At 30.8% G+C, this 19,009-nt stretch overlaps 1 protein-coding gene across 1 annotated transcript; it reads right to left on the bottom strand.

Moving 5' to 3' along the window:
- Positions 1 to 242: 242 nt before the first annotated feature.
- On the bottom strand, positions 243 to 3,544 carry LOC131595386 (heterogeneous nuclear ribonucleoprotein 1-like). The gene is made up of 4 exons (XM_058867731.1): positions 3,335 to 3,544; positions 2,725 to 2,946; positions 940 to 2,140; positions 243 to 827 (listed from the first exon to the last, which is right to left on the bottom strand). The coding sequence occupies exons 2-4, from the start codon at positions 2,938 to 2,940 to the stop codon at positions 814 to 816; spliced, it is 1,431 nt and encodes a 476-aa protein (XP_058723714.1). The 5' UTR covers positions 2,941 to 2,946; positions 3,335 to 3,544; the 3' UTR covers positions 243 to 813.
- Between the last annotated feature and the right edge of the window lie 15,465 nt (positions 3,545 to 19,009).

The raw sequence follows: 19,009 nt of genomic DNA, 5'->3' as shown, positions 1-19,009 counted from the left end.
AGAATTTTGAATTTCCCATGTATATCACACACACTTCATAATCACTTAAACCACATTTACACACTATCATACTTTGTAATCAAAGTGTCATTCCACATACATTGTGTTCATACATGAATAGAAGGAAAGGAGCTACAACTCATAGATAACATAAGAAAAAAATGATATACACAGAAATTGTTGGAAAATAAGCAAGAGATGAATCACTCATCATTGATAATATTCATAAATGAAGCATGTAATAGAGAAATATAAAGAAATTGTATTGTGTAGAAGATGAATCAGCTAACATTTTATGGAACCTAGATGAACATTCCAATGACAATATCGTGTATCGTTTACAGATTCTGAGAAATCAAAAACATCGAAAAGAAGATAATTAAAAAGATACCAACCAGCCAAGACTAGCAGCAACATGGTCCAACTCTACTTGTCCAAAGAAGGATAAGGAAGAACAGTTTGAAAAAGAGAAAGAAAAAAATACCAAAAGAAAAATAAAAGGGAGAAGGTTTTCTTCTTTTGTGTATTACTCTATCGTGAGAGAGGTGTGCATCATTTTTGTGGCAAACTCCATATAACAAGTCTCAAAATCCCAAAGAAAGAAAACCTATAATTCACACTCAACCCTTATAGTAAAAAAAACCCCTTGTAAGTTTTGTGTATTTGCAAGTTATTCAACACAGCCAAACCAATTGGCTCTATCGAAATTTTAGAAGCAACGATCAAAGTATCTCAAAACGAAGTAGATTCATGCTTTTCACACATTCATTCACCTTCGAAACACGAGCTAGCATCATTCGTGGCTTAATCTTCCTAAGCAGCAATTCCTGAATCAAAACACGTTCGAAAATACATTAATTAATACATGCAAGCTTTGTATCGTCGTACTTTATTATTTGAGTAAGAGAGCATATAATTAAAGAAAGAAATGTGGTCTACCTCTGTTTGATTGTCTATTAGCAACAGCATAAGCTCCAACGTGACCACCACTAGAGCTTTTGCGCATTAAATCCGAAACAGCATTTTCAAGGCCAAAACTAAGAGAACCGGGATCCTCGAGTTCAGAAGTTGTTGATTTCCATGTATGGTCTTGATAAAATGGCGCAGCGTCATAAGTACTTTTGTATGCCTCGCCGTAGCCGCCATTTGAGAAAGCATATGATGAATCAGATTCAACAATGCCTTCATTACTCTTTCCATAACCTACGGCTTTTGACTCTAATATCATATCTCCGAACCTATAATTAAGATTGCTCTTACCATATCCAGACCCAATAGTTCCAGCTTGATTAGGATTACCGACAGAGGTACTCCAGAGTGATCCGATATTACCAAAAGAACCGATACTTGAACTTTCATTTCCGTAACCTAGGAAAGAGTCGGGGTTTGCAGGGTTATTGGCATAGTTAAGATTTCCGTTACTCCACAAACTCTGATTTGTTGAACTTATGGTTGAATTGTTGCCAACATTTGAACCAACATACCCCATGGCATTATTGTACCGGCTCGGACTTGCACTGTAGGGAGAGCTCAATGCTCGTCCCATGACAAAGTTAGACAAGTTTTCATTTTCATTCAATGGTGGCTCAAAGTTGAGTCCCGTCCCATAACTTGGACTGAAAAGAGTGTATCCATTGCGGCCAACATTAGCAGGGCTCAATCTACCGTCTATTCTAAGTCCGTGTCCTCCAATGAGGTTTGGATTATATCCCTGTGCGAAACCATTAGAAAAACTACTAACCCTATTCATAGTACCGTAACTAAATCCACCTAGCTGGCCTCTACTTGGACCGGGAGATAACTCCTTCGGGACAGCCCTCTTGACCTCAACCATTTTACCATTAAGTTCGTGGAAAGTTTTATGAAGCACTTTCTCGACAGCTTCCTCGGAATCAAATGTGATGAATCCAAAACCTCGAGGCCGTTGTGTGTTATGGTCGTACATCACAACAACATCAGTAATTGTTCCAAATTGATCAAAGTAATTCTTGAAATCAGTCTCGGTAACGGTCGATGCTAGACCTCCAACAAATATCTTCTTTGTGCGTATAGGAGTAGGACCCGGCGACCCGTGACTGCTGCTGTTGCTTCTGCTAAACGCGTTCTGATCATCTCTAGGGACAGCTTTTTTTGCTTCAACCTGCATGATGACAATAAAACTCAATTAAACACTATCTCGCGAATTGATTCTGCAGCTTAAATATCTGCTATCGCTTGATTAGGAACCACATGGAAAGTACATATCTTCAAGGAATATTCTGACGTAGCTGTCAGCTTACAGAAACAGATGTTTCTCGGCGCACATTTTCGAATACAATAGTATTACTTTTGTAATAGCTATCGTAGCGGATCATAACTTATCACGACACTGATTTACGTAATTATGATATGCATCAAGTGTCACATACTGCATTAACATCTCAGGCATCAATTTTCATTCATATTTGTCTAGCCATTGCTATCATGTAATCAAATCTCTTCGCAAACCGATATTCTCTATTGGTGAAATTCTAAACTCAAGTTGCTTCATAACACAGCAAAATGCATCTGAATCTTCTAGTAAAATAATAATAGACGCACTTTCATCGATCTTTTCTGATGGAAGACATCGAATCATAATTCTTTTTCAACACGAAAAGAAAGCTATACAACAGTGACAAATAAGCGCATATATCTCTATCTAAAGAAACATAAACCAATTATCATATATATAAGCAAACTTACAGTTCTACCATCTATGACATGTTTCTCAACCACAACCCGTTCAGCAACAGCAGGATCAGCAAAAACAACAAATCCAAAACCACGAGCCCGTCCCGTCGTACGATCCTTCATAATCACCGCCTCAACCACATCACCAAAGCTCTGAAAATACTGTCTGAGTCGGTCTTCATTAGTATCCCAGGAAATCCCTCCAATGAACAGCTTCCCAGGATCCATTTCCACCTGCACTTCCACCAACTCCAATCAAATTCAAAATTCAAAATCCAATCTCAAACCACAACAATCCACATCCACAAAAACAAAAACCTTAAAAAAAAACACACAATTTATCTTTTCCTCAAAACCATAACAACCATCAAACAAAAACATAGTAATGCTGATTAAACAACCTACGAATAAAACAAAAACATGCACACACAAAAAAAAAACAAACAAATCTATGTTTTTTTATCAGACATCTTTAGCAGAAAACTATGATGTACTATGATGTTGATGATGATTGTCTACTTAGATTAATGGATCCTTAATGGATCAACCCAGAATTCAAAAATTCAAAAAGATAAAAACTTGAAGAGAAAAAAAGTCATTGGATTAAGAGAAAAAGGTTTACCAAGAGAAGACAAACCCAGATGAGAAATCAGGAAGAAATCTAAGATCTGAGAGAAAGCATAAGAAGGAGAGAGAGGGCGAGAGGCCCTCTTTTTTTTTTCCTCTTTGTTTCTTTTTCTCTTACAAACAACAATTACCGTTGATTCAAGATGATAAATTATTTATATATATATAATGAATGAATGAAAGATGTGTATCACACACACAGAAACAACAGATATATGAATGAGAAAAAGGGTATTTGTATATCACCTTATATTTTACTTTTTTTATTTAATATAAAAAAAATTATAACTTATTTTTATAAATTTATTTTTTTGTAGAGATGGTGAAGAGAGAGAGAGAGAGGTTTGTCTTTCTTTCTCATCTATCTAATATCTATCCTATTGTTCAAGAAATACCAAAGGATAGAAGATGGTGACTCCTTGCCATTTCTCAACTTTCATTTTTTTTAGGTAGAATAGAAAATAGGAAAAGATTAAAAAATTAATATTTATTTTAATTAAAAAATTAAAATAATAATATTTAGACATTGTGAGGAAATTTCTCATCATGTCCAACTAAGGATATAATATTTATTTCTTAATATATTAAAAAAATATTGTTTTAAAATTTGATAGTAATTGATTTAAAATATGATAAATTGGATAAATATTCACTAAAATACCCTTATTGTTTATCTTTACAATTAATATTTATTTTAAGATTTTTATAGTTTTTTGTTTATCTCTTTGATGATTAGTTAGTATCATTTTAATGGTGGTTATTTTTTCAAACTAATTCTATATATAAAGTCAAATATTTGTACCAAACAAATAAAAATCAAATTTAATTAAAGAATAAAGTATCTCAAAGGTTTAATAAAAAAATAACAATATCATAGTTAATATTAATTTTTTAAAATAGTCAAAATTTCAGGTCAAATAAAAAATCTAAATATTTAAACTTTAATATTGTAGTTTAACTTTATTATTACGTAAAAATTTAACATTTTTAATCTGAACTTACGATTTTCTTTTTCTTTTTACTCTTTCAAAGATTTATACTTTTGGACGGCCGCAAACAACTGTCAAACCTTATCTTATTAAATGGGATCGATAAATAAATTAATTTCCGTTATTACATTTTATTTATAATTATATTTCTATTTAAATCATTATTCTAAATATTTTATTAAGAAAAGAAAAATAGAAGATAGAATTCATATCTTGCAAAATGGTAGTACTAATAATGGTAGCATTGAATTGGAAACATATAGAGAAACAAATCTGTTAGCATTGCTTGAGATGAAAGAAATCAAAAATTAGCTGAAATAGAAGATGGTGATGTAATAGGATGAAGAAGAAGTAAATTGGAGTAATTTGGGAAATGGCATGAATTTTGAGGCGAATAGACAAAATCAAGCAACAAGTTGAATGGGCAAAATATTGATATTTAATACGAGTGGTTGCTGTACAACAACACCTTTCCATCAACTTTCAAATTAAAAATTAATTAATTAATTATTTTAAAAAGTAGGGTTATGTGCCAATGACAGAAAGGATTGCTTGTGTATCCACTCATCAGAAGAATAAACAGGTATAGGAAGAAAATAAATTAATTTTTTGATTAATATGCATGTGCACAATCCATTGCTTTTTTCATTTATTAAGAAAATGGTATTGTTGTGTTAATTGATAACCACAACTTTTTGTCTTAGTTTTTTTTAATTAGTGTTCTCTTTTTTTTTTTTCATTATTGATAGTATATTTACCTTTGATCTTTAATTTATTTAATTATCCAAAAAGAAAAGATAGGATTTCTGACCTAACAAGTTTAAAATGGGAGATCTCCATATGCATAACTATGGAAAATATTAAATGGCAACAAATTATGGTTATGAGAATTTATAAATGGTAGTTTAACCGTTTATCAAGATGATAAAAATGACAAAAATAAGTGTTGTTTTTTAGATTTTTGTACATTTCAATCAATTTATTTTGTTTGAGTAAATGAAAAACATGTTTTCCGGATAGTAAATGACTATGGTAAGGAAAAGATGTCACAATTGCAAAAGAATATGTGGGCTCGACTTTTTTATGGGTGGTGTTGGTTGTGATGGGATAGAGATCGCATCGACTCTCACGTTTCATTAGAGTCATCATTAGGGGTGGGATGAGGTTGGGTTGAGTTAGACTTTGCCAAGTCTGGACATGTCCTGCTAAAAAATTTAAAGTTTAAGTTTGACTTGTAGTCTATTATAGATTTATTTTTAAGCTTAATACCGACCTTTTGGAAAGTCTGATTGACCTCTTAACCTAGTTAAAAGTCTATTTCATGTAAAGATTTGTAAATGAGCAATTCAACTAATGTATAAATGGACTAACATATTATAAGATTAATGTGATTAAATATTAGTCTGAATTGACTTATTCAAGTTTATCTAATAACATAGGTTTTATGATACTATTTGCTTAAGATAACTGTGAAAACAACTATATGACATTGTTCATAACGTTTTTCAGCTTATTTTCATAAGTTCTTCAAGATAATTACTTTATTTTTATATTTTAAACCATAGTATAAAATAAAATATAATAATAATAATAATAATAACAAATCTATTCATAATTATTTAAATAGGTCGGTTTGATAGGTTTAAAAGGTTTTCTCCATGGCCTATGACCTAGTTTTATAACTAAAGAGACTTATAATAAAAAAAAAAAAAGTCTAAGTTTTTTCTATTAAAAAAAGTCTGGCGAGATCTGGGCCCGTGTAGGATAGGTTGTAGGCCCCTGTTAGTTGATTTATTCTCATCCCTAATCATCCCTATCTAAATATCCTTCATAGAAAAACCAAATGGTCAAAGTCAATTTAAACTTTATTATCTTTAGTAAATTTACGACCATGTACTAAATTTTTAATTAGGTTTGCTGGCATTTTTTAGAACAAGAGGAGGGTGGGTGGATGCACTAATAAGACCATAAATTGGAACGAAGTGACTATTTTCTACAATTATTTTATTATTTTTGCTTAATTTAAAATAGAACAAAAGATTGTCTTGTGAGGAAATCATGTTAGAAGTAGCTCTATTTCTCATATACCAAGACTAATCAGGTTGAGCAAGATTATAGGTGTAAATAGTATTTTCAATTTATTAAAATATGTTATTGCTCTGTCAATAGATAACCACGCCTTTCGTGTTCTCTTTTTTTTATTATTGGTAGTTTCTTTGTCTTTGTTCTTTAATTTAATTATCCAAAAAGAGAATATAATATTTGTGTGTGACCTAACGAGCTTAAGGAGAATATAACATGTTCTCCTGGATGATGTAGACGATCATGTAAAGGAAAGGATGTCACAACTGCAAAAGAAGATGCAGGCTTGACTTTATTATGGCGGTGGTGTTGGTTGTGATGGGATACAGATCGCCTCGACTCTCACGTTTCATTAGAGTCATCCTTAAGGGTGGGAGTAAGCTGAGTCGAATTAGGCTTTGCCAAGCTTGGGTTTGTCCTGCTAACAAATTTAAAGCCTAAGTCTGGCTTGTAACATATCATAGACTTATTTTTAGGTCTGATGTTAGCCTTTTGGAATGTCTGATTGACCTATTAGCTTAGTTAAAAGCTTATTTCATTTAAAGGTTTGTAAATGAGAATTTCAACTAATGTATAAATATACTAACAAATTATAAGATTAATGTGATTAAATATTAGTCTTAATTGACTTATTCAAGTTTATCTAATAGCGTACATTTTGTGATACTATTTGTTTGAGAGAACTGTGAAAACAACTATATGGCATTGTTCATAACGTTTTTCAGCTTCTTTTTTTCAATGTGTGAGGCGCTTTTAGTCCTGAGAGAAAGAGATAATAAAGGAAATAAGGATTATATTATTGAATTTAATTGTACAAATAATATTACAGACAATGACTATTTATATACAACCCTGATTGGGTTTGGGCTTACACAACTTGGATTATATTTGATATTATTATATTATATTATATTTGATATTATATTTGATATTATATTAATAATATCAATCCCAATAATATCTCAACAAATTTCAATAATATCTCAACATACCCTTTATAATTCAAGTTGTCGAACAACTCTAAAAATAGTCAATCTGAACTATTCTTAATTTCCTTCTCAAATTTAGGAACCTGTCAATCTTCAATCCTTTGGTGAAAATGTCGGCCAACTGTGTTTCACTCGGGAAATGCCTAACTTCAAGTTCACCCCATTTACCTTTTCCCTCAAGAAGTGAAATCTAACTTTGATATGCTTACTCCTTCCATGCAGAACTGGATTCTTCGTCAGATTTATGGCAGACTTGTTGTCTATTTGCAACACAAGAGGTTTATTCACTTCGACCTCCATTTCTTCAAGTATTGATCTGATCCAAATTGCTTGACATCCAACATAGCATCTTGTTATATATTCAGCTTCAGACGATGATAATGCCACCACAAGTTGTTTCTTCGAACACCGTGGAATTGAGGCACCAAATACTTGAAAGAAATATCCAGTTGTGCTTCTTCGATCTTCCTTATCTCCACACCAATCAGCATCTGAAAATCAAGTAAATGTTGCTTCTTCGCCTTCAGAGTATCGTCGAAATAGAATTCCATAGTCTATCAATCCTTTTAGGTATCTTAGAATTCTTCTTGCAGCCTTCATGCGTGACATTCTTGGTTCACTCATGTATCTGCTCACTAATCTGACTGCAAAACCTATATCACATCAAATGTTGTACACATATATCAGAGATTTGAAAATTTGCTTAAACAAAGTTACATCGACTTTGTCTTCATCTCCATGCTTCTCCAACTTCAAGTTTGTTTCGACAGGTGAGAATGAAGGATTTGAATCATCCATTCTGAATCTCTTGAGTATCTCTTTGACATACTTCCTTTGATGCACCACCATACCTTGTTTCGACATTTGAAATTTCGTGCCTAGGAAATAAGGCAATTTTCTCAGATTCGACATTTCAAATTCCTTCATTGTTAGCTCTTTGAACTTCGACAAGTTCTCCAAGCTATTTCTAGTTACCGGCAAATGAGTGTTATATTTTGTGTCATAACCTAAATATAGACACCATACTCAAATTTGCATCAGGAACATGCTTATAATACATAGAGCCAAACACCTTGAGATGGCTCATTGATGGTCGTTTTCCACTCCATACTTCTTTAGGAACCTTATTCTTTAACTTCTTGGTATGACACCTATTCAAGATATAAACTCTAGTTGAAACAGCTTCACCCCATAAGGACTTTGGCAGATTCTTCTGCTTCAGCATGGATCTCTCCAATATCCAATATGGTTCTGTTCCTTCTTTAGGAAATTCCATTATGTTGAGGAGTATAATGAGCAGTTACCTCGTGATCAACACCATGTTCGACACAAAATTATTCGACCATCTTGGATGTGTATTCGCCACCTCCATCTGTTTGCAGAACTTTGATCTTCTTCTCACTCTGGTTTTCGACAAGTATCTTGAATCTCTTAAAGATGTCAAATACTTCGTCCTTTATCTTGATCACATAGAGCCACAACTTTAGACTAAACTCATCGACAAATGAAACAAAATATTTGTTTCCACCAAGGGTACGTTCTTCAAATGGACCACATACATTTGAGTGTACCACTTCGAGTATGCAGGATGATCTCACTAGCATAGTCGAAGCAAAATAATTTTCGGATTGCTTTCCGACTAAACAACCTTCAAAGAATTTTTCAGGCATCTCAAGACTTGGAATACCAGTAACCATATCTTGATTAATCAGTTGATTGGGTGATTGAAAGTTCAAATGTCCAAACCTCAAATGCCACAACCAACTACCCGTGTGTCGACAACAGTTTTTAGACATTGTACTTCAGTCGAACTGATCATGGTGTTAAACATCATGTGCTTCGACAAAGGAGATTTTAAGACCAAATTGTTCTGGGTGTCGAAAAATTTTAAAACTCCATCTTTTTATGACATCTGTGAACCCTTTTTCAACCAGTTGTTCAACACTTAGAAGGTTCCACTTCATACTAGGTACATAGAGCACATATTTGATCATAGCTTTCTCTCCATTACTCATGTGAAAAACTATGTTGCCATTACCTTCTGCTTGCAACGAACTATTATCAGCAAGTTTTACCTTGCTATTATTCGATTCGTCAAAATCTGTCAACCACACCTTTTGACGAATCATGTGACTCGAGCAGCCTAAATCGAGGAACCAAATGTTGGATTTAACATGGTTATCTACATTAAAAGCCTGTATCTCATTAAAATTTTTAATTAATCCATATTAATTAAGAAGTGTTATAGGTCGGCCTATATATGCATATATAAGGTGACCCTATTTAGCCTTTGTTCTAATATATATGCATACACTAGACTCGTTAGCCTTTTTTTCTAATATATATATATATATATATATATATATATATATATATATATATATATATATATATATATATATATATATGAAAGTATAGGTCAGCCTATAAGGCTTCATAGGCTTTTTTAATAGCCTAAGCCTAGCCTATTTAATAAAATAGGCTTTTAAAAAAGCCTAAACCTGGCCTCTTTATTAAATAGGTCTGGCCTAGCATGGCCTTAAGTAGGTTAGGCTATAGGCTTCTATAGGCCGGACTGGCCTATTCCCACCCCTACTTGTGAGCGTTCGACCAAGGCTTCTTGTCCTGAGTCTTGTCGAAATTTTCTTTGAATTTGTTGGAACCACCATTATTTTTTCTTGACTTAGCCTGTAAAGCTTGTATCAAATCTTGATCTCCTTTGCCTTGCAATCCTTCTTCTTGGCTTCGGCGTGGGCAGTTTTCTGTGCGTCAGATGCATTTGCAGTTAGCACAGGAACTCCATTAGTAACCAATTCTAGGGTTTCATGAAAGCCTAATAGAGATTGCATCTGTTTTCTCCATCGAATCCAATTCTTATCGTCAAGCATTGAAAGCAAATTTAGAATGTCGTCAGTACCATTCATCTTTGTAGCGATTGATTCACGTTCCCAAGAAACATGATATCTGACGTGAAGTTCTCAAGATCAATAACCGGAAGCTCTGGATACCAATTTTTTAGCGCGAAATCGGGGGAGAGTTGAGAGAGGATTCACCTTTGTGAGAGACACACCTCCTATCGACCTAAAACCTTAAGGTGATAGGTAAGTAGGTTCTCTCACTTATATATTCTTAATTCACCATATTTCTATCCAATGTGGGACTGTTTTCCCACTTACTCACACTTGCATTATTATTCTAACACCCCCTAAATGTGAGTCCACAATTTTCCCCCGCACACTTGTACTGCCGTTGACACCTTGCAACAAGACATCTCTTCTTGGGCATTTTGATACTACATCTGTCTCTTTCTCGAACCAGACTTTAATACCATTTTGTTAGTGTGTGAGGCATTTTTAGTGAGGACAGAAAGAGAGAATAAAGGAATTAAGGATTATATTATTGAATTGAATTGTACAAACTAGACATTTACCCGCGCGATGCGCAGATACGTTTTATTAAAGTATTATCGATAAATAGTTAGTTAGATAAATATAAAATATATTTGTAGTGATATTTTATATTGAGTTTCTTTTTTTTACATACAAAATTAACAATAATTTAATAGTTTACAATAAATAAATATATATATATAATAATAATCATGTTAAATACGATAAACTTAATAAGTAAATAAAAAAATTAATATAATATAATACAAACATATTCAATACTGAGAATTTATTAAAGTGATATTGGACATTTTAAAAACAATTATTATTCTTATACCACTTACTTTCGCTTGAAAGACATCTAAATCTCCCATAATATCTATTTAATCCATATTATTAAAAAAAAAATAGACCAATATAAAAAATTCTCTTCAATATTAATATTGACTTAAAATATGAATTAAAACGTTTAAATTAATATGATTTAAATTTAGTATAAAATAACGGGAAAAAGAGAAGAGAATTACAATAGTGAGATAGCAATAAATTAACCAATGAAAGAATAAATAAAATAAATGACAAAAACAAAACAATTCAAAATTGAACAGATAAATTAAAAATAGAAAAATATAAATTTGGGAGGTCAAATTTGCCACCACATCTATTTCATACACAATACATATGCGAGTAAACCATATTTAAGTTAAGTGACTTACAATTTGACTATTTTTTTTAATTCCCAAATATTTAAGTTAAAACATTGAACATTGTAGGTTTTTTTTTTAACTTTAACTATTGATTGTAATTAAATGAGAGGTTAAAACATATTTAATCTAAAATAATTTTTTTATTTCAATACAATCAAATATAATATTTTTTATTTCAATACCTTGGTTCTTTGGCATCCCTATGTTATTATCTGCATCAATAATTAAATATAAATATATTTTTAAAAAAATATTTTTTAATATTTTAGGGGTTTTTTATAGGTTATATTTTTTAATTCTTTTCAATTATAAATTATTATGTTAAAATATATTATTTTAAATTATATATGTAGTATTTATGATGTTAAATAGTTTTTCTATAAAATATAAGATATAAGGTAAAAGAAATAGAATTTCAAAAGCAAATGAAAGGTCTTATTATTAAAAAGTTTTATTTTAATTTTTATGCTATATTTTATATTTTTATTATTTTAATATCGTATAATTTTATATAGAAATATTATTTAACTAATTTATGTAGTATTTGTAACATTAAAATAAGTAAAAATTGTGTATTTTTAAAAGTTACAAAAATTGTGTATTTTTATTTAACATTGTAGGTTTTTTTTAGAGTCTATTTTTTTAATTATTTTCAATTAAAATTATTATTTTAAAATATATTTTATTTTAAATAGTTTATGTTGTATTTTTGTCATTAGATATTTTCTCTCAAAAACTATAAAATATAATGTAATCAATTAAATATAATTTAAAATACATTTATGAGAAAATATAAGAAAAAATTTATGAGAAATTATTTATCTTAATGCATAAAGAAATTTATATTTAAAATTATTTAGTAAAAAATTTAGTTTTGATTAATTAATTAAAGTGACTAATAATTTATAAAATAAAAAAAGTAGTTTAAGAGTTAATAATATATAATGGTGATAAGAGCTATAAGAGTTGTAATGTACTTTAAAGAATGTTAATTGAGATATTAATTCTAAAAAAAATAATAACTGTTATGAATAAATATTAGGCTAAATTACACTTTTGGTCCCCCTATTTTGCCCAACTCACGATAACAGGCCCCCTATTTTATTTTTAAACAGTTTTAGTCCTCCATACCCACTTGTCAGCCAAAAAGCGTTGAGGTGTGCATTTCATTAATTACGTGGCATTGTTTTTGGTTCTAATTTATATATTGTAAAAATAAAGAAAAAGAAATTGAAAACATGGATTTAATAATGTTGTAATGGTTTTTTAAAAAGTAAAATAGTCATTTCTGGAAAATACTTGCGAAGAACACGAAGTGAACCTCACGGCGAAGAACACGAAGCTTAATCGGAGAAGACGAAGCGAAGAACACTGAAGCGACGAACTGGAGAAGACGATTTGCAGAAAAGGTAACTGAAACTTTATCCCGTATCCTCTTTATTTTTTTGAAATTTTATCCGAAACTGAAACTGAAACCCTAACTCTTCCCTATTCTCTTTATTTTTCTGAAATTTTATCAGTTGCAAATGTCTTCCACTCATGGGCAACCATCCTCCGTTACTAAGGAAGACCCTAAATTTGTTGCAAGGTATGTTGATTACTGCATTTACTGTTAACCTAAATTTGTTGCGATGAAGACCCTAAGTTTTGTACAATATTTTTTTATTCTAAGCCATCTCAGACTAATTCAGTAAGGTTGAAAATTAATCACGGGGGTACATTACTTCAATTTCCTTACAAACTTTATGTAAATGGAAAGGTTAAAGCTTTGGACTGGAGTTGGGATATTGATACAATGTCATATATGGAAATTGAAGAAGTTATCAAGAGTTTTGGTTATGTCAGATTCAAATGTCTCTGGTACCATGATCCCAAATTTTCATTTGGGCGTGGTCTTAAACCGCTAAATAATGACAATGATGTCTTGAAATTTGGGGAAGTTATGTCTGCTCATGAATGTGCTAATATATATGTTGAGCATGTTGTAGATGAAGCACTATTTGTCCTAAGGTTGACCAAGTTATAGAAAAGTTGAAGCGGGCTGCTGGAGGTTGGTGTCCGACTTGGCATGGAGATGATGACTTCAACATATTTAGCGTGACTAATGGTATTGACACTTACGAGGTGAATTTGCAACGACATTACTGTGCTTGTCGTAAATGGGCTTTGACTGGAATTCATAATACTAAATACATAATAACCCAAACACAAAGTAACCACAATACTAATACAAAGTTAGTACACTAAACCATCAATTGGAACCATCAATTGGAGACAAACCTTACAACAATACTACTACATAATTAAAACAATACTCAAGCAAATGATTTTGTCAGCAACATAATGATCAAAACCCATGACAGAATCAGCAAAACAATCAACAACTTGATCTTCTTCTTTAGGTCATCATCACTCTTCTTTATTAAACCATCCTTCTTCTTCAACTCATTAACCTTCTTCAATAGAGATTTAATCACTTCTTGTGAGCGGTCCGGTATCTTCTCATCATACCAATCAAAAAAGGAACACCCTTTCTTTCCATGTAACTAAATTAAAAGTAAATTAACATTAAGGTTAGGCATTACCCAGATTTTTAGGATGAACAATAATCAAATTTTGGGATTCTTATTGTATCTTATATAACCCACAACCATAGAACCTCCGACCTGGATTTTGAGTTGTCCACGATGTTGAAAGTGGAGAATCAAACCCACAATAGCATTGAATCCTTTTCCTCCTAGAATGAGAAGACAAACTTGAAATTTGCACAGATTCAGAATCCATTACAAAGGAAAGGGAAGAAGATGCACTGGGTAAGGAGAAGATAACGTTGCAAATTGGAAGTGAGAAGAAAAAGATGAAAATCGGAAAGGAGAAGGGAACGATGGAGATTGGGGCTTGGAAGGGAGAAAATAACGATGAAATTTAGGTTACAGCATCAACATATTGCAATTTATTTCCAAATATATGTTTTTAATTTGTTTAAAGTTATTATTATATTGAAACTTATTTAAAAATGACATGGCAACCAAAAATAATGCCATGTAATTAATGAAATGTACACCTCAGCGCTTTTTGGCTGACAAGTGGGTATGGAGGACTAAAACTGTTTAAAAATAAAATAAGGGGCCTGTTATCGTGAGTTGGGAAAAATAGGGGGACCAAAAGTGTAATTTAGCCTAAATATTATTGTGGATGTTCGTATATATTCTTATATTTCATCTTCATATTCTCTATTAAGTGGCATAGTAAGGTTATGATTTTTTACCTTGTCCTATAAATAAGGACCACTTTGCAATTTAAAGAGAACTACTTGGAAGAAGATAATAGAATACCACTTTCTCTCCTTCATCTCTATGTTGTTTTCGTTAATTTTATAACACGATATCAACACGAAACTCAACTGTATCAGTGATTTTATAATCAATTTGCATAATCATGTTTCTTCTCTTTTGAATTAGTTTTTAATATTTTTTCTTCATCTTATAGATTAAATTTTAGCGTGTTATTCTATTATGTTTTTGTATAAAATTCTAATGGAAATTTTGTTTAGTGTACAATTATATTTTTAAGGTTGTCTATCATCGATGAGTTCTTGAAGCATCCCTAAAAGATTGCTCAAAGAATGATTGTTCAATTTTTATGAAAATATCAATTGTAATTTTCATGCATCCTTGAAGAATTGGATGAATAGCGTGCATCCCAGAAGGATTACATGACTAATGTTAAGATATCTCAAGGGGGATTGCTTAAAGAATTATTTTTCTTAATCGATGTGAAGATTTGTGACATGACTTTGAAGGTTTTTTTTCCGAGCTTCATAGAAGGATTGTGCAAATAATTGTTTCTTTTTATCACTACGAAGATGATTTATGATATATTATTCCCGAAGAGTTAAAGTTTTTAAATAAGGATTTCTCACACCTTAAAATATTGTATCTATAATTTTAGAAGAATTTCATCATGATATTAATGAATCCCATAAGGATTGCATCTATACTAATAACATATCCTACAAGGATTGCATATGTTATGCTAAAAGTTTGAAAAATGATTGCATCAACTATATTATCGAATTCTATATGGAATGGGTCAATAATAGTGAGGTATTATAGAAGGATTTCACAAAGAAATTTGTATTATATTGTGAAATCCCAAATGTCATGTCCCCTATGTTATTTAGATATTATTTTTCTCCCAATAGATATTACATAAAAAATTTAGCTCCTCTAATTGTCATAGTTAAATATTTAAAGATTTTCATTCCATAAGAATGACACAAATAATTTTAACGCATCCCAGAAGAATGGTTATACTTTTTTTAGAACATTGTTTATAACAAGTTATTTATATAGTTTTTGAAGAACTTATCAAGCATCCCTAGGATAGCAAAACAAATTATTTATATAGTCCCTGAAGAACTTATCAAGCATTCCTGGAGAATAGTAAAACAAATTAATTATAAGGCGATATGATTTTAGTGATATGGTTTTGTATGACTAAATATGTTTAATTTTATAAGGGATAATTTTTTTTGATAATTATATGATAATATGTTCCTATGTATGTGTATGATTATAGTGTTTAATCATGAGATACTATTATATTGGTTTTGAATTATATTGGAGGTATCAAATATCTTTGTACTACACAATATAATTTGGACAGGAAATGTGTAATAGAAAAGCTACCGTCTTTTTTTTCGGGCTTGTACTACACTTATATTAGTACAATTGAAGAACATGTCATTGTAATCCAGAAGTTTAGAAATTACACTTAAATGTGTCGTTGGTAAAATCGGCTGGGTCATCTCGGATATAATATGCTGCGAATAATTAGTATTGAAGAACCCGAAATTTCTTCAATCCGGTAAATTTTGTGTGTTTCTAAAGAAAATTAAAAATCATAGAAATTGAGTTTTTCATGACATTAATTATTGCATCGACTAAAATATCATGCAAAATATTTATTGTCTACTATCAATCAAAAGTTTGTGAAATTGTTTTCTTAGACAAAAATCTCATTATCTAAATTTTTTTTTTCCAAAACTAGGAAGGCAACCCGATTGGGAGTCAGAGGATCCATAGTACCTGCAGCCCCGCGGACTTCATCATCATCATTTTTGAAAGCGGAGGGACTTGATAAGTATCGCATATATTATTAAAAAATAATATTGAACATCTTGTAGCATATGTTCATATGATTAAAAAAATGGACTTGAATATCCATTATTTAGACGTCTAAATTTAGTTGTATGATTGATACTAATGAGATTATAAATTCTAAATTATGATTTGGAAACATGCAATCAAGTACATTAAAATATTTATTCGCATTAAGCCACCAAGATACTATATCTTAATCCTCCCTTAACTTGAAATTTATTCTAATACTTATCATCTAAGTGAATATTTGGATGTGTTGTGTATATTCCAATTGCTCAAATATAATATATTAAGATGAGTCATGAAAGAATATTGAAAAAATATAATTGATATGAATCCCAATTTTGAGGATATAATTTGAGCAAATAATACCATACTTGATTGCAGCCCAGTAGGTTGATTATCACTTAATAAATTAGTTTTTTCAATATTAAGGGGAGGAAATAAGCAGCTAAAATTATGAACAAGAAGTTCAATGAACAATTTTAGATCTTGATCCTCATACAAACCAATATGAACCAGTAGTTTGAAATATTATTCATTTGTAAATTTTATACAACTAATTATTGCTACTAATACTACAATTGAAGTGGATTCTCCTGTTAGATAATCTAATATTGCAAATGAATTAAAATCGTGCATGAAGCACGGTAGGAAAGTCGGTTCCAATGTTAAAATTCCTATACCAAGAAAAGAAACTAAATTTAAAGATGACCCAAGTGAGGATATGAAATTCTAAGAGCATTTTGACCTAATTTACTTTTAAGCTCCAGAAGAACAAATCAAGTACTTGAAATATGAAATAAAGAGATCTCGGTAAATTATGTCATAGATGAAATGAAATGGAAACAAAATTGAGATAACCAAATAAAGTCAATATTGACAATGTCTTGTATATAATATAACGCTAAAATTGATCAATGATAACGAGGATCATGATTCAAAATCTATTAAATATTGTAGACTAAGTGAGAATTGGCCAAAATAAATATGTTCAATTGAAGAAAAATTAAACTCACTTTATAAGTGACTCAATTTTGGACCTGTAGTCCGAATACCTCAAGGTGAGAAACCAATTGGATGTACATGAATTTTTGTGAAAAAAAAACAAAATAAGAATGGTATAAAGCTTGATTTATTGTTCAATGATTTTCAAAAAGACCTAAGATTGATTTTGATAAAACATATCTACCTGTAGTGAATTCAATCGATTTTTCATATTTAATTAGCCTTGTAGCACATGAAGGACTTAATTTTAACATGATGAATGTTATGACATATTAGTTATATGGTTTACTTAATATTGACATTAACATGAAACTTATTGAAGGGTTCAATATACCAGAGGCACGTAATTTTGGATGTCGAGAAAACTACTCCATCAAATTGAACAAGTTTCTCTATGGGTTAAAACAATCTGGATTAGGGATGGCAACAGGCCGGGTCGAGTGCGGGTTTCACACTACCCAAACCCGCATCCGAAATTGGCACCCAAACCCAAATACTATTCGGGTGGAAAAACAACACCCACGCTCACACCCGTTGGGTTTCGAGTTTTTTCACCCAAACCCGAACCCGTAACAAAATATACAAAATACCTTTTTCCTACAACTTTCCACAATATACTTTATATATATATATATATATATCTATATATATATATATATATATATATATATATATATATATATATATATATATATATATATAAAGATATATTTATATATATATATATATATATAGATATATTTATATATATATTTATATATATATATATATATATATATATTTATATATATATTTATAAATATATATATATATTTATATATATATATATATATATATATATATAAATATATATATTTATATATATATAAATATTATATATATAAATATATATATATATATATATATATATATAACGGGTGTGATTTCGGGTTTCGGGTGCGGGTTTCACACTACCCAAATCCGAACCCGAAATATCGGGTGGCACCCGAACCCAAACCCAGACAACTCGGGTTTTCACCCGTTGACTCGGGTTCGGGTGCGGGTGGGCCCCGCGGGTTTGGGTCTGCTTGCCATCCCTAATCTGGATGCATGTGGTATAATTATTTCAGTGAATATTTACTAAAGGATGGATATACAAATAACTCAATTTGTCCTTGTATTTTCATAAAATGATGTGGAAAAGGATTTTCAATAATAGTTGTTTATGTGGATGACATGGATATTATTGGAACTTCTGAAGAGCTTCCAAAATCTATAAATTGTTTAAATAAAAAGTTTGAGATGAAGAACCTAGAAAAGACAAAATATGTCTAGGTTTGGAAATTGAGCATTTGGACAAAG

The sequence above is a fragment of the Vicia villosa genome, linkage group LG4 (assembly GCF_029867415.1).
Source record: "Vicia villosa cultivar HV-30 ecotype Madison, WI linkage group LG4, Vvil1.0, whole genome shotgun sequence".
In the NCBI taxonomy this organism is placed as follows: domain Eukaryota; kingdom Viridiplantae; phylum Streptophyta; class Magnoliopsida; order Fabales; family Fabaceae; genus Vicia; species Vicia villosa.
The sequence above is the reverse complement of the archived record's forward strand: the minus strand, read 5'-3'. Positions and strand labels throughout refer to the sequence as shown.

Coding starts and splice junctions, on each gene's coding strand:
- LOC131595386 (XM_058867731.1), bottom strand. CDS start 2,940: ATGGATCCTGGGAAGCTGTTCATTGGAGGGATTTCCTGGGATACTAAT. Junction 2,141..2,724: donor ATGTCATAGATGGTAGAACT/GTAAGTTTGCTT, acceptor GTCATCATGCAG/GTTGAAGCAAAAAAAGCTGT.